We start from the raw sequence: 21,426 nt of genomic DNA, 5'->3' as shown, positions 1-21,426 counted from the left end.
TATTTAAATATATATATAATATAAACCATTTCCTCTCTCCCTGGAAGTGTGCCCCATCTAGACCTATAAATGCTTGTTTGAGACGCATGAGACCAAAGCACATTAGGCTACAGGATAGTAGTGTGTGAAACACTGTCAGTGAGGATTGCCTCTGCCTGATTAGAAATGAGGAATGGTTAACCACAACAAAGGAGTGTAGATACAATAAATGCCAGAGACAACTCCCCTAATCCCTAGCTGTGGCCACAGAGTCTAATATTTTCTGTGGAACACTCAGTTTTCTCCAATACTCAATTCTGTATCTTCTGAAACAACTGAGTGAATAGTTCACATTGGCCAGAGACACTGTGTGTATAATCAGAGTGAACAAAATTGTTCAGACAAGGAGATGCACATATATTTTAATAGAACTCGCCAACAATCAGGCAGTACTCAGTTCTCCAAATTACTTAGTTTTTACCTATCCTATTTCTGAACTAAAGCTGGGTTGGGATCTTTTCTTCTTCACTTATAAAAGTATAAGCCTCATCTAAGCTTTAGGAAAACTGGTGACCAAGAAAAGCTATGGCTTCTTTTATACCCAAAGAAAACGACAGAGTGATGTCTTGTAAACACCTGACACAATGCCCAGAAGATCTCTAATTCTTACGTCTCTGAATTCTAGTCGTGCCTCATGGTCAGCCTGCAGGTCATCTCAGGGCTGATGGGGTGGGAAGACTGAGATACGACATGCATAGTGGATGGTGGGGAAGGGCAGCAGAATCCTCCTGATAGAGCCACCCAACACTATCAGAGACACAAATGTCCATCCTGCTGACCCTCCCTTGTCCAAACCCCACCCTGGTGGTGACAACCCACACTTGACCAATAGTCTCACCTCATTGGGAGAAGCAAGGGCCTGGAAACTAGAAGTGACGAATAAAAGGCCACACGGAGAAGCAGCAGCACAGACTTGCTTTTGGCACCTTAGTGATCACCAGTAAGCTCCCAGATACCATGGTGCATTTTACGGCTGAGGAGAAGGCTGCTGTTGTTAGCCTGTGGGCCAAGGTGAATGTGGAGTTGGTTGGAGGCGAGGTCCTGGGAAGGTAGGCACTGGAGGGGGGCAGGAAGGCAGAAAGTGTTCCTGAAAGGGGAATTGGTCAAGTTTCTTACATACTGTGACTTCCCATCTGGTCTGTGACTATGATCATCCCACAGGCTCCTGGTTGTTTTTCCATGGACCCAGAGGTTCTTTGACAATTTTGGCAACTTATCCTCTGAGTCTGCCATAATGGGCAACCCCAGGGTCAAGGCCCATGGCAAGAAGGTACTGACCTCCTTTGGAAACGCTGTTAAACATATGGATGACCTCAAGGACACCTTTGCTGAGCTGAGTGAGCTGCATTGTGACAAGATGCATGTGGATCCTGAGAACTTCAAGGTGAGTTCTAGGCATGCTTGTGCTCTGTTCCTTCACCCCGTATATTTGCATTGTGGGTATGTTAGGAAACACAGGTACTTAACTCTGATTCTATGAAGGTAATTTTTGGGATGTAATATTTAAGGAAGAGCTTGATTTTGGTAGTTAGGTTGTTCCAAACGTCAGAGTTAAGATGGAGTAGGATAATTATTGTGACCAGTGGAGACCACTGGCCATCTTATATTTCTGAAACAATTATTATGACCAGGGAAGAACATTGGCCACAACTGAGTTAAATGGTTTTGGCCTGAGCATACAATTACAAGAAGAAGAATGCCTTACCTTTGGTAATTGAAATTTTGTCTAAAAATGATGAATACATTTATGCATGATTCTTGAGTTTAGAACCTGGACTAAGCAAGACAAAATAACAGCAATCTTTTCAATGGATGATTGTGACCCCTGCCCCCTTTAGCAGTGATGGAATGCTCTCGTATACATGGCAGAAGATTCTTTGTCATGTGAGTGACCAAACAATTTGAATGTACATATTATCTGGGGACTTAGACTATACTTGCAGTACTATAATCCTACTTAAAAAAAAGACAGAGTCTCTACAAAAGAGAAACCATCCATAGCAATATTCTAATGTGGAAGCTGGCAGGGCAAATGAGAGAAGGCCAGACACAATGGAAGGTTCAGGGCTAGGAGTCCTACTGATGCCGATGTCAAGCATATTATGGTAAACTTCTGTGGGATCATGACCCTGAAAGTTACTCAATCTCTTATCAGGAAGATAATGGATGTGACCAGTTTGTGGCTTTCTGTTCACTAGGTAACATTTTCTTTTTATCCCCACTCTCTCCCCAGCTTCTAGGCAACATGATTTTGATTGTCTTGGCAACTCACTTCAGCAAGGAGTTTACTCCACAGGTGCAGGCTGCTTGGCAGAAGCTGACCACTGCTGTGGCTAATGCTCTGGCCCACAGGTACCACTGAGGTGCTTATCTAACCATGTTGGCACCTACTGGATGGCCCTGTGTTCCAAGAGTCCATCTCCTGCAGATGGGCAGTGTCCTGCCCCCTTACTTAAGTGCTATATGATAAAAATAAAATAAACATTGTGTTCTATAAGAAACATCCTTGTCTTCTCTGCCTTTATCTCTTATGTTGATTCAGCTAAAACAAAGCAATCCTATAAGGAACGGGGTTATTTGAAATAAGGAGTTTGGGGAAGATAGAAAAGAGAGCCTTATAAGATTCTTCAAGATAAGAGTGGCTTTGGGCACCTGGGTGGCTCAGTCAGTTAAGCATCCAACTCTTGGTTTCAGCTCAGGTCATGATCTCACAGTTCGTGTATTCAAGTCCTGCATTGGGTTCTACACTGAAGTCGTGGAGCCTGCTTTAGATTCTCTCTCTCTCCTTCCCTCTCTGCCCCTCCCCCACTTGTTCTCTCTCTCTCTCTCTCTCTCTCTCTCTGTCTGTCTCTCTCTCCCTCTCAAAATAAACCAATAAGCTTAAAAAAAAGAGTAGCTTCAAACGAAGGTACTTCTAGGAAGGGAAAGTAGACTCGAGTTGAATAATGTCTACAGCAAAAGGGAGTGAATGGAGATACTCTAGAGAAATGTAAGAAGAATGTTGTAGTGAGTTGGGGTTCACCGAGGGGACTGTATAGGCTCAGAGCTCTTTGGTGCTATATTTTGCTTCCATTTAATATAAGAAACATGTTTTTATCAGCTGTAATAAAGTTCAGATGGGACTACCCAGAGACCTAGGCAAGGACCATGCTCTAAACTTTCCCTAGTGTCTTCAGTGGTATTAATGGAGGAACTGTCTCTAAGGCATAGGAAGTAACTGCTTTGATTTGAATCTGTACTTCACCTGCTAGTTCTGTGACCTGGAACATGTTTCCAATTCCTTTGGTGGAGACAAAAGGCCATTAATGTGGGAAAATGACAAATGCAGGGTGTAAGTGACAGAAGAGAAATCAGTCCCTTGAAAGCAGCACAGCGGCATAAAATTAGGGACACTGCTGCCAGGAAAAAGCAGAAAAGAAACTATCATTATAAACAAAGTACCAGTGAAATTTCTTGCACACACGAGTAACATAGTGTATAGGGAATTTTAGGGAAACTGATCCATGTATGGATATAGAACTGACAAGACAGGGTCTAACGTGGATCTATCCATAGGAATGTGCTGTGATTAGAATGAGGGTAAAGGACTGAACTTCACAGGGGCAATTAAACTAAGAAAAAAGTAAGATGTCATTGTGGCAAAGATACAGCAGGACTTGGAAGAGAGAGCAGTAGAGAGTAGTGAAGTCACAGATGATAGCCAGGTTCCCTGTCTGGTGAATGAAAAGAGGAAAACCTATTCTCAGAACAGAAAATGCCGAGAGTCTCTTGTATGGAGCTGGCAGTTGAGCACAGCCATTTTTGTGGCCATCACTTTAAATTCCAATACCCAAGCCCCTGGCATAGAAGCAAAAAGCCTGGGTTTTGGGAATAGCAGGAAAAGATCAAATTACATCCCCATCACCTCGAAAAGTTTAGTCGACATTTCCCAGAATGAATTTCCTTGTTTGTAAAGTGGAATAATAATTCCTACCTCACAAATACATTACAAAGTTTTCTGTTTTTCTTTTTCTTCCAAGATTTTATTCAAATTTAACTTAGTTAATATATAGCGTAGTATTGGTTTCAAGAGTAGAATTCAGTGATTCATCACTTACATGTAACACCCAGTGTTCAACACAAGTGCCCTTCTTAATGCCCATCACCCATTTAGCCCATCCCCCAACCTCTCCTCCAGCAACCCTCAGTTTGTTCTCTACAGTTAAGAGTTTCCTGTGGTTTGTCCCCCTCTCTGTTTCTATCTTCTTTCATTTTTTCTTCCATTCCATCTATTTTGCTTCTTAAATTCCACATGTGAGTGAAATCGTATAGTATTTGTCTTTCTCTGATTCGTTTGCTTAGTGTAATACACTCTATTTCCATCCACATTATTGCAAATGGCAAGATTTCACTCTTTTCTGATGGCGGAGTAATATTCCAGTGTGTGTGTGTGTGTATTTGCTTTTGAAACATTTAGAACATTTGGAGGACAGGTATGGCTGTCATCATTCAGACCTCCCCCTGCAGGACCACACCTAGGCCTGGGCCAGTCTGCTCACGGGAGCAGGGAGGGTAAGATCAGGCCTGGGCATAAAACAAAGAGCAGGGATAGTACCAGCTTACACTTGTTTCTGACACAACTGTGTTCACTAGCAACCACACAAACAGACAGCATGTCGTTTCTGAGTGCTGAGGAGAAGGGTCTGGTCAATGGCCTGTGGAGCAAGGTGAACGTGGATGAAGTTGGCGGTGAGGCCCTGGGCAGGTTGGTATCCAGGTTGCAAGGCAGGCCTAAGGAGAGTGAATGGATGCTGGGCAGGTGGAGAAGGCTCGACTGAGCCTGGGGCTTCTGACAGGCACTGACTCCCTCTGTCCCTCTGTGCTGTTTTCACCCCTCAGGCTGCTGGTTGTCTACCCCTGGACTCAGAGGTTCTTTCAGTCCTTTGGGGACCTGTCCTCTGCTGATGCCATTATGAGCAACACTAAGGTGAAGGCCCATGGCAAGAAGGTGCTGAACTCCTTCAGTGATGGCCTGAAAAACATCGACGACCTCAAGGGCGCCTTTGCTAAGCTCAGCGAGCTGCACTGTGACAAGCTGCACGTGGATCCCGAGAACTTCAGGGTGAGTCTAGGATATCTTCTGTTTGTTTTTTCTTTTCACTTTCTAGTCTTCTACTCTGGTTCCTTTACCTACCTGTTCACCCTGCAGCTTCCTTTTTACTTTAGAATATATCATCATTGAATGCTTTTCAAAATGTATGTAGTTTTATAGTTTTCATTCAGTATTCCATGTCATTTCCTTTCTCACATCCTTGTTTATTTTTAATCAAGCTCTTACTTAATAGTTTATCTTTTGCTTCTCTCTTTTTCTCCCTAACTTTTTTCCCTACTCAGTATCCAAATTATACATACTAGCTCTCATCTTCTACTTCTACACTTGGAATAGTCTTTCTATCTCTCCAAATGGGGATTGGAAGGGCTCCTCAAAGGGGAGAGGCTCAAGATGTCATCTAGAGTCCAAAAATCAGTTCAGAATTAAAGAATAATTGGAATTTTATGGAATCAAGACTCAATGGAAAGGAAAGGAAAGTGAATATCTGAGGATGGTAGACCAGAAGTAGGGAAGTAGGGAAGCAGTAGTGCTAAGACAGCCATCATCAGACTAATTAATCTGTTCCTTATTATATAAGACATATATAATAAAACAATACAGTATACATACATATATGGTTACTCATTTCTGCCTATGGAGATAACCTGAAGATCAATTTGGGCTAGAGCATGGGCAGGAAAAAAAAGATTGTTGGCTCAGTTTCTCAGAAGCCAAGCTTGATTTCTCTGTTAATCATGTATATTTTTCTGTCTGTCTTCCCCACAGCTCCTGGGCAACGTGCTGGTGTGTGTACTGGCCCACCACTTTGGCCATGAATTCAACCCCCAGGTGCAGGCTGCCTTTCAGAAGGTGGTGGCTGGTGTGGCCAGTGCCTTGGCCCACAAGTACCATTGAGGTCATGGCCTATTTTCTGGTGACCACTGGAAGAACCTATTTCCCTAAATTCGATCTTCTGAACTTGATGAAATAATGTCCACCTTCAAGGGTATGACTTCTGTCTAATAAAGAACTTTAACTCAACTTCCTGATTCATTTCGCTTTATTTTATTTTATTTTATTTTATTTTATTTTATTTTATTTATTTTATTTTTGTCTGGAGGTATGCTAAATCCCTTAGGATCTACAGATAGGAAGCTCTTGTGTTTTATTCAAAGAGGTCAAGGAAAATGAGAAAAGGAGGGGCACCATGCATAGTCACTAATGTAGGACACTTCTCCCTCCCGAGCATTTGCATTGTCCAGAAAGTTTTAAATACATAGAGAATACTGGCATTACAGGGCCTCTGTGGAAGGCTTCACACCAAAGGCATAGCCTTCAGGCTAATGCTTTGATCTATTTCCAACATTTACTAAAAAAATACCGTGCTCAGCTGGAGACATAATGAATGATCAAGACACTGTCCTGTTTCTTTTGTTGCCTACATGCCTTGCTTGCAGTGTAGCTTTAAATACCACACTTCCTCAAGTGCTCCTGCTCTAAGGAATAACTTCCATCTTTTACTTGCCCCAAACACCCTCATAAATAATTCCTGCTCCCACCCTCCCATTTTAGACAAAATTCAATGCTTGTTTATTACTTGTGAGGCCTTTGGACCCTGGCCTTAATGAACTTTCCAATATTGCCTAAGGAAATCCTTTCAAACCCATCCCTTCTACTTATTTTTAACATTTCTTCTTATCCATCACACTCACATTCTATGCTGTATAAATGTGTCTGACCATTTTATACTGTCTTATATGACTACTGTGCTCTGTTAAGTTCCTCCATAGGCAGTGAGTGAATATGTACTAAATGAAATAGTCAGTGGATGAATAAGTGATTATTCCCCATCTTTGAACTGTGGAACTAGAGAACAATCTGAGCAAGAGAGCATTGCATAGAGTTCCTCCGGTATTGATGCTACAAAATGCAATGAGGAAGCACATAGGGAAGTAAAACACTGATCAGAGATTTGCTTTCTGTTCCTTGTGTGCTGGACATTGGGCCTTATGAACTAATGCCTTACATATTTGTAAAAGTTCCCAGAATGAAGTCAAGATTCTGCCCCTGGAGATATACAGTTTCATATTTAACTTGGGAAAAAATTGCCCCTTTGCTTTTCATTAGTCAACACCATGGCCAACTTAGCGATGTCAATAAAAGCTTGAGCCCAGTGGAGGAAATACCAGTGGCAATTATAAACTGAAACATTAAGTATCTTGTAATAATTACCACATACTTTATCAAAGTTATGGCTAGATTGACTTTACTGCTTTTCATATAAGGCTACGACTTTTAAAAACTGTATGTCCATAACTTTTCTGAGTTCTGCTCTTCTTAGGGTATTTTTGCTTTATTTAATTTTATGAATTTAATTTAATTTAATTTTTGAAAGGATACTAAACTGAGGTAATTGAGAGATTGTGCATCTGGAAGAGAAGTGTAAAAGATAACTTTCTTGACCCAGGAAAATATGTATTAGATTGTTGAAATGCCTAGATGACTGAAGGGAATGTAAAATTGAACACTACTGCACGTACAAAAGTGTTTTGGTTCAGTGTCATTTTTGAAACATGTAAAACAACATACCTCTGGATGACAATCAAGAGAATCTTCTTCAGGATGGATAGTCATGAAGAGAATCTTGAAGTCATACTCTTCATTACACTCAGACTAGGCCCATCCTGGTTCAAAACATTAAGAACTGTGCAAACTTGACATACTGGAGAAAAATAAAATTTAAAAAATTATCTCTCTCGGGGATTCTCTCTCTCTCTCTCTCTCTCTCTGTGTGTGTGTGTGTGTGTGTATGTGTGAGTGCACATGTGTGCATATGTGTATGTGTGTATGTTAGTGCCCAATGGAACTGGAATCAAGGTAAAGCAGACATCCTGTGGTTCCCCTTCACAGGGTAGAAATAAATTTAAAAGGAAAAGAGGGCACTGGGTCTAGAAGCTTTCTAGAATCTTCAAATATTGATCAGGATTTGAGCCTGAGGCTCAGAACATAGCCACATTTACTCTTATTTTTCTCTGATAAGTCTGAGCTTTTGGTGTCTTATTACAACTTTCAGCCTTGTCACTGCAGAGTCATGAGTAAGAAAAGGAGAAGTCCATTTCCCTCTTCAGTCATGCTAAGTAGCAATGGTAAGATAGAACAGCAGTTCCTGTCCGGAAGCCAGGAAGATGGTGACTCTAGCAGTTGTCAGCACAAAAGAGTGGTCCATACATTCGTGGCCAAAGAAGACTGAAGGAAGAAGATATAACAGAACTTAGGGGAACCATTTCTGAGTACAAGTAATGGTAGGGGAAGTCTAAGTAGGTGCTACTTTCTGTCAGTCAAAATAGCAAAGCTATGGCTTTGACAATTTGGTACTTTACATTTAAAATATAAACATACTCCATATTGTTATTTAGTAAGGCATCTGAATTTCTCATGACATATCTACAAAAGATATGTCCAGACCTCCCTTTGCACACTTACACCTGAACTCTGATATCAGGAGTGTGAAATAGAGTCTTGGAAACAGTCTGAATGTAAAGCAATGGTAAAGCTAATGGAGGTTTAAATTTAGTAAAATGAAACTCAAAGCCTACAGGTCAAACAAAATGTGTGTGTGTGTGTGTGTGTGTGTGTGTGTGTGTGTGTATTTGCTTTTGAAACATTTAGAACATTTGGAGGACAGGTATGGCTGTCATCATTCAGACCTCCCCCTGCAGGACCACACCTAGGCCTGGGCCAATCTGCTCACGGGAGCAGGGAGGGTAAGATCAGGCCTGGGCATAAAAGGAAGAGCAGGGATAGTACCAGCTTACACTTGCTTCTGACACAACTGTGTTCGCTAGCAACCACACAGACAACATGTCGTTTCTGAGTGCTGAGGAGAAGGGTCTGGTCAATGGCCTGTGGAGCAAGGTGAACGTGGATGAAGTTGGCGGTGAGGCCCTGGGCAGGTTGGTATCCAGGTTGCAAGGCAGGCCTAAGGAGAGTGAATGGATGCTGGGCAGGTGGAGAAGGCTCGACTGAGCCTGGGGCTTCTGACAGGCACTGACTCCCTCTGTCCCTCTGTGCTGTTTTCACCCCTCAGGCTGCTGGTTGTCTACCCCTGGACTCAGAGGTTCTTTCAGTCCTTTGGGGACCTGTCCTCTGCTGATGCCATTATGAGCAACACTAAGGTGAAGGCCCATGGCAAGAAGGTGCTGAACTCCTTCAGTGATGGCCTGAAAAACATCGACGACCTCAAGGGCGCCTTTGCTAAGCTCAGCGAGCTGCACTGTGACAAGCTGCATGTGGATCCCGAGAACTTCAGGGTGAGTCTGTGGGGTAGTCTCCTTCTCTTCCTTTTTCTGGACAAGCTCATGTTTTCCGTAAAGGGTATGGACATCCGGATGTTGTTTAAAATGGGAAAGAGGTATTCTAGTTGCACCAATATGGACTATTCAGGACTATTTTGTTTATTTCACCCTCTTTGCTTGTCCTCTTTTTGTTCTCTGTAATGACTTTCCTTGATTGTTTCAATTAAACTTTTGAGTGTTTAATTTAAACACTTCTCTTAATCCATCTAAAATTTTTTAGTCTAATGATTTTTTCCCTTATCTCTTCCTTTGAAAGCAAGGAGGGTAAAATATGATTGCTTCTTTACATAGTTTGAAAGAATAACCGTGATATTTAAGTTCCAGTTTAGGTCAGAAGGAAAGAAACATTTCTAAATGTAAAATCAGGCTGATATGGTTAGAGTCACATCAATAGCAGCATCTGAAATCCCGTACGTTTCTGCTTATATTCTATGTGCACAACTTGCATCTGTGGATGGGGCTGGGGTACTCTGAGCCTAAGCTGGATCCCTCTGCTAACCACGTACATACCTCTTGTCTCTTCCCCACAGCTCCTGGGCAACGTGCTGGTGTGTGTGCTGGCCCACCACTTTGGCCATGATTTCAACCCCCAGGTGCAGGCTGCCTTTCAGAAGGTGGTGGCTGGTGTGGCCAGTGCCCTGGCCCACAGATACCACTGAGCTCCTTTTCTTGATTTCCAGGGAAACTCCCTTGGTCCCCAGACCCTAATACCTGGACATGTCTAAATCATGAAATTCTTTGAACATCTGGCTCCTGCCTAATAAAGAATATTTATTTTCATTGCACTGGTGTATTTAAATTATTTCTGCATCTCTCACTCGAATGGGTACATGGTATGGGAGAGCAAAGCATTTAAAACATAAAGAAATGAGGGGCTAGTTCAGACCTTGGGAAAATACATCTATATCTTAGCCTCCATGACAGGAGAGGTCGTAAATAGCTACATATGTGGGAAACAGATCCTGCTGCCTATTTTACTTTCCCTTAGAGAAGGATTCAAGTGGAGGCTTGATTTGGGGTTTGGATTTTTCCTATGCTTTATTTAAATCATTTATTTTATTTAGCCTTCCTTATAAATGTCTTCCTTCTCTCCAGTTGTCCAGAGCCTCACAGCCCTAAATCCACCAAGTTTTTCTTCCTGAAGATTCCACTGTTCCTCTGAGATTTCCCTTCGTCTTTTGCTGTCCCATTATTTGCCCTCCTCATCACTCTTATCCTGGTTCCCTCTATCATCTTATAACAGAGACTCCATATGAAGGACCCAAAGCGGGGGAGGTAGTTTCACTGCTCCTGGCCTTGAGACTTTCACAGTCTGCATTGGAAGGAAGGAACAAGTAATATTTTGAGAAATATATGACTAAGGAGAATGTGAAAAGGGACTTTTCATGTCTTGATATTCACTAATGTCTTGCAATCGTTTTGTGGGCTCACACCAAACGGAATACCATTCTCCTCAAGATGCTTCAGCATGCATACCCAGGAAGTGATTGGAGGCCTGTTCCCTCCTCCGTCTCTCTCTGATGCCTCTGATGACATCTCTGCCTTTCTAGTTATTAGTATAGTGTTACCATCAGCAACACACCCTGATTTCATTTCCTGGTCAATAGCCACTTATGTGGATCCTAGATTCTGGAAATCAAATGACTTTGAAGTGGTCCTTGTCCTTTCCCACATTCCCATTCTGAATATAGCTAGGAAGACTCTGAAAGTATTGCAACCAACAAGTAAATTAATCAATTAATTAAATTAATATGCAGGCTTCATTCAAACGCAGAATGGAGATGAATACAAGCTGTCCTTCTAAATGCATAACTGATGATTCTCTAAACTTTCAGGATCAGAAGGGAGTTAAAAGTGTGCCTTGCTGACAACTTTGTTCGTCTGCTGAAGGAATCTTCACATTTGTTATTGACCTGAGTATTAATGAATTTGCATACAGAGAGAGTATGGAAGAGCAGAGCTCCTGTAGATCTAGATAGATCTTTGATACAAGCAAAGTGGAACGAAGAGTCATGCAAGTATCTACAAGAAAGAGGACTACACATGTCCACATAAGCATCTGAATGGAGTGGCAAGGTGTGGCAGGGAGGAAGGTGAAGAGTCTAGGAGGTCAAAAGAAGGGCCTGACAGTGGATGGGAAACATTAATAATATTAAGTGGCCCAGGGTGTGCAATTTGGTGATGATTCTATTAGCAGAGCACTCTTTTTAAGCAGAATTGTGCAAAATTATTTAAGCCAAAGATGGCTTTATTGACACTTACTTGGCCAAAGGTATAGTGTCTCCAAATGACAAATGCCCCATTTTGACACGACTAGGTACCATCTGGCTGCTGTTCTACTCCAGTACAAGCATTAGTTGGAGGCAGAGAAGGATGAAAGAGAGAAACAGAGTACATAGGGTGTGTATTTCATGTATAGAGATTACTATTCTTGTTTGAAAGCCGCTTAGCACTTGTGCTTCTCATGGGAAGGAGTCTCTCACTTCAATAGGTATCAAGCAGCACAGAACAATCTCAATTATTCACATTCATAAAACAGGAAAGGGCCAGAGATGTTCCAAAATTACTCTTGCTTCTGCAACTTTCTTTATAAAGTTACTTATTTTTTCTTCTAGGACTGATTTTTATTTTCTGATTGTCTCTGGGCAATGTATTAAAATGAATGCATTTACTAAATTCTTACAACTAAATGAGAAAGGGGATTCTCAGATTTAGGTGAGGGCCTGGTGTTAGAGCTGAACGAGGCCTGAAATTTTGTCACAACTAATCACTTTGTTACTGGGAACACACAGGATTTCCATCCATTTCAGAGAGAATACCTTGATAATGGCTCAGTGGATCCAGTCGGTCTTAATGCTATGAATGACTGGGTTCATCCACAATAGAAAGAAGATGTACACTTTGCCCATGATGAAATGGATGAGGAAGGAGGAATGGCCTTCAATGGAAGGGCCTAGCAGAGGGACATAAAGTAACATAAAGTATATCAGAATGTGACATACACATGGCTGTGAAAGCTTTGAGTTACTCCCTTCAGGAGGCAATGGGCACTTCAGATATGAGAATCAGAATAGAAGAAAGCACTATTAAAAAGAAATATGGGCCCATGGCAAGCAAGATGACCAATCAAGCACAGAGGCTGTTGATCTATGAGCCAGAGGAGGAGAGTTGGATCATATCCTAGTGTAGACAGTAGGAGTGAGAAAGGATATTGTTATCACAGTAAGACAGTAAGAGAAACCAAGGAGGTGAAGGCCATGAGGGATGGGGAAGGATGCACTCTGAATCCACCAAGCACTCTAATCTTCACTACCTGGGAGCTGATGAGCCCTGAGGGATAGCTCAAAACCAACCCCCCCCCCCCAAATAATCTTATTAAAAATGGACAGAAGACATGAACAGACATTTCTGCAAAGAAGACATACAGGTTGCCAACAGACACATGAAAAGATGATCCACATCACTAGTTATCAGTAAATGTAAATTAAAACCACAATGATATATCACCTCACACCTGTCAGAATGGCTTAAATCAAAAGCACAAGAAACAACAAGTGTTGACGAGGATGTGGAAACATAGGAACCTTCATGCACTATTGGTGGGAATGCAAACTGGCATAGTCACCATAGAAAACAGTATGGAGGTTCCTCAAAGAATTAGATATACCTTATGATCCAATAAATTCACTACTGAGTGTTACCCAATGAATTTGAAAACACTAATTCAAAAAGATATATGCACTCCTATGTTTATTGCAGCATTATTTACAATAGCCAAACTATTGAAGCAACCCAAGTATCCATCAATAGATTAACAGATAAAGAAGATGTGGTATGTATATATGATAGAATATTACTCAGCCATAAAAAGAATGAAATCTTGCCATTTGCAACAACATGGATGGATCTAGAGGGTATAATGCTAAGTGAAATTAGTCAGAGAAAGGAAAATACCTTATGATTTCACTCATAGGTGAAATTTAAGATACAAACAAACAAAGAAAAAATAAACAAACAATAAAAAAAGCAGACTCAACTATAGAGAAGAAACTGGTGGTTACCAGAAGGGAGGTAAGTGGGGGGTATGGGGAAATAGGTGATGGGCATTAAGAGTACACTTATCATGAAAAGCATTGTGTAATGTATAGAATTGTTGAATCACTATATTGTACACCTGAAACTAATATAACACAGTACATTAATTATACATAGGAATTAAAAAAAAATAACGTAGACAGTATAAACAATTTAGTCCAAGATGATTCCTGTTCTTTCAATATATTAAATTACCTCTACCCTTCTCTTCTCAGATGCATGGGACAATAAATATTTCTACACATAGTTTTGATGCACCCCTTGGTCTCCTTGGCCAACCTGAATCGCTAATATTAATTTGTAGTCCTTAAACTAACTCAAGTCCTATCTCTGAAAGGAAATCAGAGGACATCAAAAAGACTAAGAAATACCACAAAGAAGTTCATGGAGGAATTATTAAAAGGGGAAAAAGGAGATGAAGGTAGCTTTGCTTTGTTGGTAAGGGAGTGGAATGCATAACAAAGTTGACTTTCTCAGTCTATGATAAGCCCTGAGCTGGGGAGTTTCTTCATGAAGTGGAGAGCACATGAGGGAAGTAGGAGACTGGTCCCCTCCCTTCTCAGCTCCCTGTCTGCCTGCCTGCTCAGATAGGTGGTAGGGCTAGGCCTTAAACTTCACCATAATATCAGCTTTTTCACCTAAACTAAGGCTAGCCATGAAGAGGAGAGAGGAAATAAAAGTAACAAAAAATATCTAAAAGGTAAAAAAAAATTATGAAAGGGAAAAAGCAGAACAATTCTGAAGGAAACCTGGACATTAATTTAATTGTTTATTTACCATAAGTAAACTAAAATAATAGAAAATTTAGAATAAGCATTTCTCGGGGCGCCTGGGTGGCTCACTCAGTTAAGCCTTTCTCTGAGTTTTGATATCGGCTCAGGTCATGATCTCATGGTTCACGAGATCGAGCCCCGCATCCGGCTCTGCACTGAAAGCACAGAGCCTACTTGGGATTCTCTCCCTCTCTCTGGCCAGTCTCTCTCTAATATAAATAAATAAGTATTAAAAATAAGCATTTCTTCCTTGCTATCACTTTACACATTAGACCCAGCTATGGAAAAAGAATGATCTACTGTCTGCAGGGAAGAGATTTTCTACCTTACCAAGATGACTTATAGCCTTCTTCAAAGTTTAATCAGATATTTCTGGGAGATGACCTTGAGAGGAGAGACCCTTGTATTTCTCTCATTTTGTGTCTATTTGGGACCACGTTACTTCCCACAATTGTTCTTCTCATACAATTTCTAGTCAAATATGGGCAAAAATATGTGTACTTATTATTGTTCCTGGATGTAGCCATGAACAATTTAAACTTGCTGGAACTCAGCTTCTTCAGTGGAAAGATAAACTGTTCAGCAGCATATGCTAAAGATGAACATATACATACCCTATGACCCAGTAGTTTCCAGAAATTCTTGTGTGTGTACAAAATATCTACAATAATCTTCATAGCAAGATTATTTATTGCAGTCGAAAGCTAGAAAGGACTCAAATGTCCATCCAGAGTAGTAGCAATAAATGTATTTGTGGTATACACATAAAATGGAATACCATCCAGCAATGGAAAAGAGTCAACTATAGTTATGTCAGCAATATGAATCCAATTCACAAATATTATGTTGCATAAATAAGTCAGATATTAAGAAAATGATAGAGCTCAATACATATACATTTTAAAAAGAGGAAAATGAATCAATCATGATAGATAAAATGAGAAAAATCAGGATAAGATTAACGATGGAGAGATTGCACATATACCATACATATTCTTTTATTCTTAGACATTTACACATGCTACCATCCCTTCCTGGATCGTCACTGCCACTATTTTTACTGATATATAAGGTATTTCCAGTGTTGGGTGTTACTTCCTACAATATATTTTTTTCTGACCTTTTCTCCTTCTGAAAGTCTTTAACTGTGACCTTCGTTTATATTTCCATAGAGATGCATTAAAAGTGGTACAGTAGGTATCACGCCAAACTCTATTACTCACTAACCTACAAACTCTGTGATTATGGTCTTTGTGTTTTTTTTTTAACCATAGAACCTGGACCTCAGTGCCTGTATACAGTGTATTTTTAAAAACAAAATGAAATAAAACAAACTCCCACTCCCCAAAAAAAGCTAAAAAGAAAGACAAAAATTATAAAGTCTATGAAGGATTAAATGAATGAACCACTTCTATGGTACCAGTGCTTTTCCTGGGCATTTTGTCCCATTCAAGGACAATAGCACCTTCCAAATAGTTGCTCTTTCTATTCTGAAAGACATGGCCTGGCTCATACCTGATTTGTAAGTCTGTAGAACCTGAGACACTAGCATCTCAGGTAATGAGCCTTTATCATCTTTGAAGCGTTCAGAAATTCAAGGATCTAGGAATTGTAGGAACTTAAGCAATTAAAATTTGACATTTTCTGTAATGTCACAATATAACAATGGCTGAGAAGCACTGAAATTTGGTTCCCATAAATAAAAAGTGATCTATTCTCACATAATGCAAAAAAACATTATCAAAGGCCACAGCAAGAGCAGTCTCCCAGCACTGCATCATCAGAGCAGAAGAATCTTGGATAGGGTAAGCAAAGGCCATGTTAGTCACCCATGGCTTCACATAAGCCCTAGAGGGAAGTCTACCCACCATCTTTTTATCCCCAGAAACAACACATCCTAGCAATAACATCCTGGTAAATTGCTTTGAGTAACTCCCTTCCCTGAGATACTGTGGCTATATTCTCACCCTTCCCTCATCTGGCTAAGGTTAGAGTTTCACTGGGTGAGTTAACTTTTGCCCCTCCACAAGCTTACCATCCTAAGATATGGCCAGCATTACTCTCTGCACAAGGTATTGCAGCTAAGAGCCTCATCTCTGTGGCAGTAGTAGGGCTAGCAGGCAAGGCATGTTATCTAGGGGTGCCCTGGAAGCCCTTTTTGCCCTTGGGAGTTTGGGTTCCCACTGATTGTGAAGGAGTTTGAACAGTCATCTGAGAATCCCCCAGTTCAGTCTTGTCTATGGTATCTGTCTCTCCCATGCTCTGGAGACACAATAACCAGTTATCTGGGCCTAGGTTCCACTCTCAGCAAAGTAGTGCTCTCTCTGTTGGGGATGAAACAGGAACAAAGGAACTAATTTATTTCTTCTTATATCCTCTTCCTGTAAAGGAGGGTGGAACTGGAAATTAATGCCAGTATGTGAATTCAAAATTTCATTATTAAATTTTTCCAGTTTTCTAGGTCTTTCTGAAGACCTTACTGATTTAATATGACAATACATTTTTTTATTGCTGGCCAAGCTATTCTTCTCCACTGTGTGAGGATTACAGAACAAGAGAAGTAATGAAAATGGTGATTGTTGGTGCCTACACTAAAGTCATAGAAATGACTTGGACAACAGCAGGAGTCTAGCAGTGTGTATTCTGGTACTCAATTTCCTAGAAAGACCCTGCAAGTTTTTTTATCTTGAAAACATAGGGGATGAATAAGATAGTCTTGGCCTATTCTGTAAACTTCAGGGGACAATTTAAAATATGTGGAACACTTGGGAGGAGCCAAGATGGTGGAACAGCATGGAAGTTTTTTGTGTGTCTCACGTCCATGAAATACAGCCAGACCAACACTAAACCATCCTTCCCACCTAGAAAATGGGTCTGAGGATTAACACAACAATCTGTATAACCTGAACCACAGAATTCAGCAGGTACATGGTGTGGAGAGACAAATTTGAGGAAAGAGAAGCAGCGGCTGGCAGGGAGCCACTTTTGCACGAGGAGAGAGGATGGAGACAGCTGCGGGGGGGGGGGGGTAGAATATAGGAAAAGCACCCCTCCCCAAAGGCAGCTGAAGAAAAAGTGGAAAACGGGAAACAGCTGCAGGGACTGAGCTAAAAAGGGAGAAGGGAGAAAGGAGAAAGGAGAGGGTTTAAATTCCATTAAGACTGTAAACAGGGGGCACGCAGAGTCTGAAACTCGATACATGGAGGTACTCTGGTAGGAAGGCTGGATCCCCAGGAGCAAAGTAGCGTGTGAGAGGTTCTTGGGCCACATGGGGAGAAGTGGTTCCACTGCTGGGAGGACATTTGATAGAGGCTGTGAGGCCACCTGGGCCCAGCAGACCCCAGAGAATGGCCACATTCGCTGGTGCTGGAACAAGGTCATTGGGGGTGAAGCCTGGTGTCAGATGTGTGTTGTGATTTTCCATAATCCGTGGAACGCTGCTGCTACACTGTCTCCTGAACTTTTTCTGGGGCGCACTGGCACGTGGCCGCAGTATCTGGGTATCAGCAGCAGCACGGTCCCGCAAGCGCTCCTGGGTGTGGCTGGCACCTGGCCATTGCTCGGTGAGACCCTCTGCAAAGGGGAAGAATGGGTCAAGGCTGCAGTGCCTCAGAAGTGGGGGGACGGGGAAGGTAGTGGCATCTGAGACAAAACTAGGGAGGGAGGTGCTGCCTGGGGCTTGGTCACAGACAATGTGGAAGCAGGGAGTGGACGGAAGCTGAAGATGAAGGACGGGTACACAATTGCTGATTGGGGAGAATAGAGTTCCAATACTAGAGACTGGGTAGCTGGGTGACGCCATTTTCACTGCTCCAGCGCATGCTACTAAGCACCTACCAGCGCCACAACAATGCATCCCAGTAGGCTAGCAGCACCATCTAGTGGAGAACAGAGCCATTACACTAAGCCCCAGCCAACTGGGCCAACCTTGCTCTTCAAGAACACAAGTCTCACTGCCTGCTTAGTTTATGGACTATAAAGCGCTTCATAGTTTGACTTCTAGGGGAAAATGAAGCAATTTCAGTCATATTTCAGTTGTTATCTGGTCCATATATTCAATTTTCTTTCTTTTCTTAATTTTAATTTTTATTTATTTTTTCTCTCTTCTGTTTCTTTTATTTTTCTTGAATACAGAAAGAGGAAAACTTCATTTTTATTTTCAATTTTAATTAAACATATTTTTCTAGAATTTTTTCTACTATATTTTTTACTTTTTTGTAAATTTTTTCAAATTTTATTTTACTTCTATCATTTCATTTTAGTCTACTTTAGTGTATTCATTTTTTCAAATTTTCAAATGATTTCTTTTTTCCCTCTTTTTTCTCTAATCGAACAAACCACTTTCAACACGCAGACCCAAACACACTTAGGATCTAGCATCATTTATTCAATTTTTTTCCCCTAGAAATGTATACACTATGAAAACTGAAACAGGAAGAAATAGAAAATTTGAACAGACCCATAACCAGTATAGAAATCAAATTAGTAATCAAAAAATTCCCAAAAAACAAGAGTCCAGGGCCAGATGGCTTTCCAGGGGAATTCTACCAAACATTTAAGGAAGAGTTAACACCTATTCTCTTGAAGCTGTTCCAAAAAATAGAAATGGAAGGAAAACTTCCAAACTTTCTCTGAGGCCAGCATTACCTTGATTCCAAAACCAGACAGAGACCCCACTGAAAAGGAGAACTATAGACCATTTTCCCTGATGAACATAGATGCAAAAATCCTCAACAAGATATTAGCCAACTGGATGCAACAATACATTAAACAATTATTCACCATGACCAAGTGGGATTTATACCTGGGATGCAGGGCTGGTTCAATATCTGCAAAACAATTAACGTGATTCATCACATCAATAAAAGAAAGGACAAGAACCATATGATCCTCTCAATAGATGCAGAGAAAGCATTTGACAAAATACAGCATCCTTTCTTGACAAAAACCCTCAAGAAATTAAGGATAGGAGACCTGGGAAGATGGCGGCATAGGAGGACGATGGGCTCACCTCATCCTGCTGATCACTTAGATTCCACCCACATCTGCATAAATAACCCAGAAAACTGGCAGAAGACTAGCAGAACAGACTCTCCAGAGCCAAGAGTAGACAAGAGGTCCATGGAAGAGGGTAGCAAGGAAGAAGACGCAGTGCATGCTACACGGACTGGTGGGAGGGAGCTGGGGCGGTGGAAGGGCAGCCCGCCTGGCAAGGCAGAGCCCCTGAAGTCTGGCTTGCAAAAGCAGAGGGGCCAGACTCCATGGGTTCTGACAGCCAGGGGGACTTAACATCTGGAATGTTAGAAGTCAACAGCTCTGCTCTCTCGGAGAGTGGAGAGGGCGAGAGAACAATGGGAGGGAGAGTTGTTGAGCCCCGGAAGACAGAGCTCAGCTCGGCGGTGGAACAAAGGCACTGGCAAGCATCATCTCCCTCTCCCATCCCCCAGCCGAAATTCCAAAGGGAGCCAGTTCCCATCACTGAACTTGCTTGCACCGGGCAAGCACCCAATGCTGTGCTTCTGTGGATCCATCCCTCCTCTGGACCTGCCTCCCTCCGGTGCTGCAGGTCCCTTCCTGCAGGGGATCACTGATGGCAAAGCGAGCTAAGCCTGCCTCTCCCACCCCTGTGCACCTTAAGGATCCAACCCGGCTAATACGCCCTAGGCCAGATCCCATGGAAGCAGCACCGCATGCCTGGCAGTGTGCAAGTAGCCCAGACAGGGCCACACCACTCCACAGTAAGTCCTGCCCCTGGGTGAGGGGAAGATAAGGTACACACCAGTCTGACTGTGGCCCCAGCAGTGGGCTGGGGGCAGACATCAGGTCTGACTGCGGCCCCCCACCAACACAAGTTACTCAGGACAGCACAGGGGAAGTGCCCTGCAGTTCCACACCACTGCAGGGACTATCCAAAATGACAAAACGGAAGAATTCTCCTCAAAAGAAACTCCAAGAAGTAGTGACAGCTAACGAATTGATCAAAAACGATTTAAGCAATATAATAGAACAAGAATTTAGAATAATAGTCATAAAATTAATCACTGGGCTTGAAAAGAGCATAGAGGACAGCAGAGAACCTATTGCTCCAGAGATCAAGGGACTAAGAAATAGTCATGAGGAGCTAAAAAATGCTATAAATGAGGTATAAAATAAACTTGAGGCAGTTAGAGCAAGGATTGAAGAAGCAGAGGAGAGAATAGGTGAATTAGAAGGTAAAATTATGGAAAAATAGGAAGCTGAGAAAAAGAGAGATAAAACAATCCAGGAGTATGAGGGGAGAATTAGAGAACTAAGTGGTGCAATCACACAGAACAATATCCATATCATAGGAATTCCAGAGGAAGGAGAGAGAGAGAAAGGGGCTGAAGGTGTACTTGAACAAAACATACCTGAGAACTTCCCTGATCTGGGGAAGGGAAAAAGCATTGAAATCCAAGAGGCACAGAGAACTCCCTTCACACGTAACTTGAATCGATCTTCTGCACGACATATAGTGAAACTGGCAAAATACACGGATAAAGAGAAAATTCTGAAAGCAGCTAGGGATAAACAGGCTCTAACTTACAAAGGTAGACATATAAGAGTAGTGGCAGACCTATCTACTGAAACTTGGCACGCCAGAAAGGAATGGCAGGAAATCTTCAATGTGCTGAACAGAAAAAATATGCAGCTGAGAATCCTTTATCAAGCAAGTCTGTCATTCAGAATAGGAGAGATAAAGGTTTTCCCAAACAAACAAAAACTGAAGGGATTCATCACCAATAAACCATCTGAAAAGATATCCTAAAGGGGGATTCTGTGAGTGAAATGTTCAAGGACTGCAAAGTACCAGAGACATCACTACAAGCATGAAACCTAAAGACATCACAATGACTCTAAACCCACATCTTTCAGTAATAACACTGAATGTAAATGGACTAAATGCTCCAACCAAAAGACATAGGGTATCAGAATGGATAAAAAAAAAAAAAACAAGACCCATCTATGTGCTGTCTACAGGAGACTCATTTTAGACCTGAGGACACCTTCAGATTGAAAGTGAGGGGATGGAAAACTATCTATCATGCTACTGGAAGTCAAAGGAAAGCTGGAA

General features: G+C 41.7%; 3 protein-coding genes across 6 annotated transcripts; all 3 read left to right on the top strand.

Moving 5' to 3' along the window:
- Nucleotides 1–875: 875 nt before the first annotated feature.
- On the top strand, nt 876–2,540 carry LOC131487349 (hemoglobin subunit epsilon-2). 4 transcript variants are annotated; one of them, XR_009249711.1, is made up of 4 exons: nt 878–1,088; nt 1,201–1,423; nt 1,808–1,923; nt 2,273–2,389. XR_009249711.1 is itself a non-coding variant. In XM_058687983.1 (4 exons), the coding sequence occupies exons 1-3, from the start codon at nt 997–999 to the stop codon at nt 1,881–1,883; spliced, it is 318 nt and encodes a 105-aa protein (XP_058543966.1). In that variant the 5' UTR covers nt 879–996; the 3' UTR covers nt 1,884–1,923; nt 2,273–2,389. The 4 variants fall into 4 exon arrangements, 3 of the variants coding, with proteins under 3 accessions (XP_058543965.1, XP_058543966.1, XP_058543964.1); XM_058687983.1 differs by having other exon boundaries at nt 879–1,088; nt 1,881–1,923; XM_058687982.1 differs by lacking the exon at nt 1,808–1,923 and having other exon boundaries at nt 876–1,088; nt 2,336–2,540.
- Nucleotides 2,541–4,625: 2,085 nt separating this feature from the next.
- Nucleotides 4,626–6,151, top strand: LOC131487348 (hemoglobin subunit beta-1). The gene is made up of 3 exons (XM_058687980.1): nt 4,626–4,783; nt 4,918–5,140; nt 5,897–6,151. The coding sequence occupies exons 1-3, from the start codon at nt 4,692–4,694 to the stop codon at nt 6,023–6,025; spliced, it is 444 nt and encodes a 147-aa protein (XP_058543963.1). The 5' UTR covers nt 4,626–4,691; the 3' UTR covers nt 6,026–6,151.
- A 2,754-nt stretch (nt 6,152–8,905) lies between these two features.
- On the top strand, nt 8,906–10,250 carry LOC131487346 (hemoglobin subunit beta-1-like). The gene is made up of 3 exons (XM_058687979.1): nt 8,906–9,063; nt 9,198–9,420; nt 9,996–10,250. Exons 1-3 carry the CDS (start codon nt 8,972–8,974, stop codon nt 10,122–10,124), a joined length of 444 nt encoding a protein of 147 aa, XP_058543962.1. The 5' UTR covers nt 8,906–8,971; the 3' UTR covers nt 10,125–10,250.
- Nucleotides 10,251–21,426: the final 11,176 nt, after the last annotated feature.

Source organism: Neofelis nebulosa, chromosome 10, assembly GCF_028018385.1.
Source record: "Neofelis nebulosa isolate mNeoNeb1 chromosome 10, mNeoNeb1.pri, whole genome shotgun sequence".
Classification (NCBI taxonomy): domain Eukaryota; kingdom Metazoa; phylum Chordata; class Mammalia; order Carnivora; family Felidae; genus Neofelis; species Neofelis nebulosa.
This window is presented reverse-complemented; position numbering and strand designations above follow the sequence as displayed.

Excerpts from the sequence above, each read along its gene's own strand:
- LOC131487349 (XM_058687981.1), top strand. The coding sequence starts at position 997 with ATGGTGCATTTTACGGCTGAGGAGAAGGCTGCTGTTGTTAGCCTGTGG. Across the intron at positions 1,089-1,200 it reads GGAGGCGAGGTCCTGGGAAG|GCTCCTGGTTGTTTTTCCAT; the intron begins GTAGGCACTGGA and ends ATCATCCCACAG. Across the intron at positions 1,424-2,272 it reads TGGATCCTGAGAACTTCAAG|CTTCTAGGCAACATGATTTT; the intron begins GTGAGTTCTAGG and ends CTCTCTCCCCAG.
- LOC131487346 (XM_058687979.1), top strand. The coding sequence starts at position 8,972 with ATGTCGTTTCTGAGTGCTGAGGAGAAGGGTCTGGTCAATGGCCTGTGG. Across the intron at positions 9,064-9,197 it reads GGCGGTGAGGCCCTGGGCAG|GCTGCTGGTTGTCTACCCCT; the intron begins GTTGGTATCCAG and ends TTCACCCCTCAG. Across the intron at positions 9,421-9,995 it reads TGGATCCCGAGAACTTCAGG|CTCCTGGGCAACGTGCTGGT; the intron begins GTGAGTCTGTGG and ends TCTTCCCCACAG.
- LOC131487348 (XM_058687980.1), top strand. The coding sequence starts at position 4,692 with ATGTCGTTTCTGAGTGCTGAGGAGAAGGGTCTGGTCAATGGCCTGTGG. Across the intron at positions 4,784-4,917 it reads GGCGGTGAGGCCCTGGGCAG|GCTGCTGGTTGTCTACCCCT; the intron begins GTTGGTATCCAG and ends TTCACCCCTCAG. Across the intron at positions 5,141-5,896 it reads TGGATCCCGAGAACTTCAGG|CTCCTGGGCAACGTGCTGGT; the intron begins GTGAGTCTAGGA and ends TCTTCCCCACAG.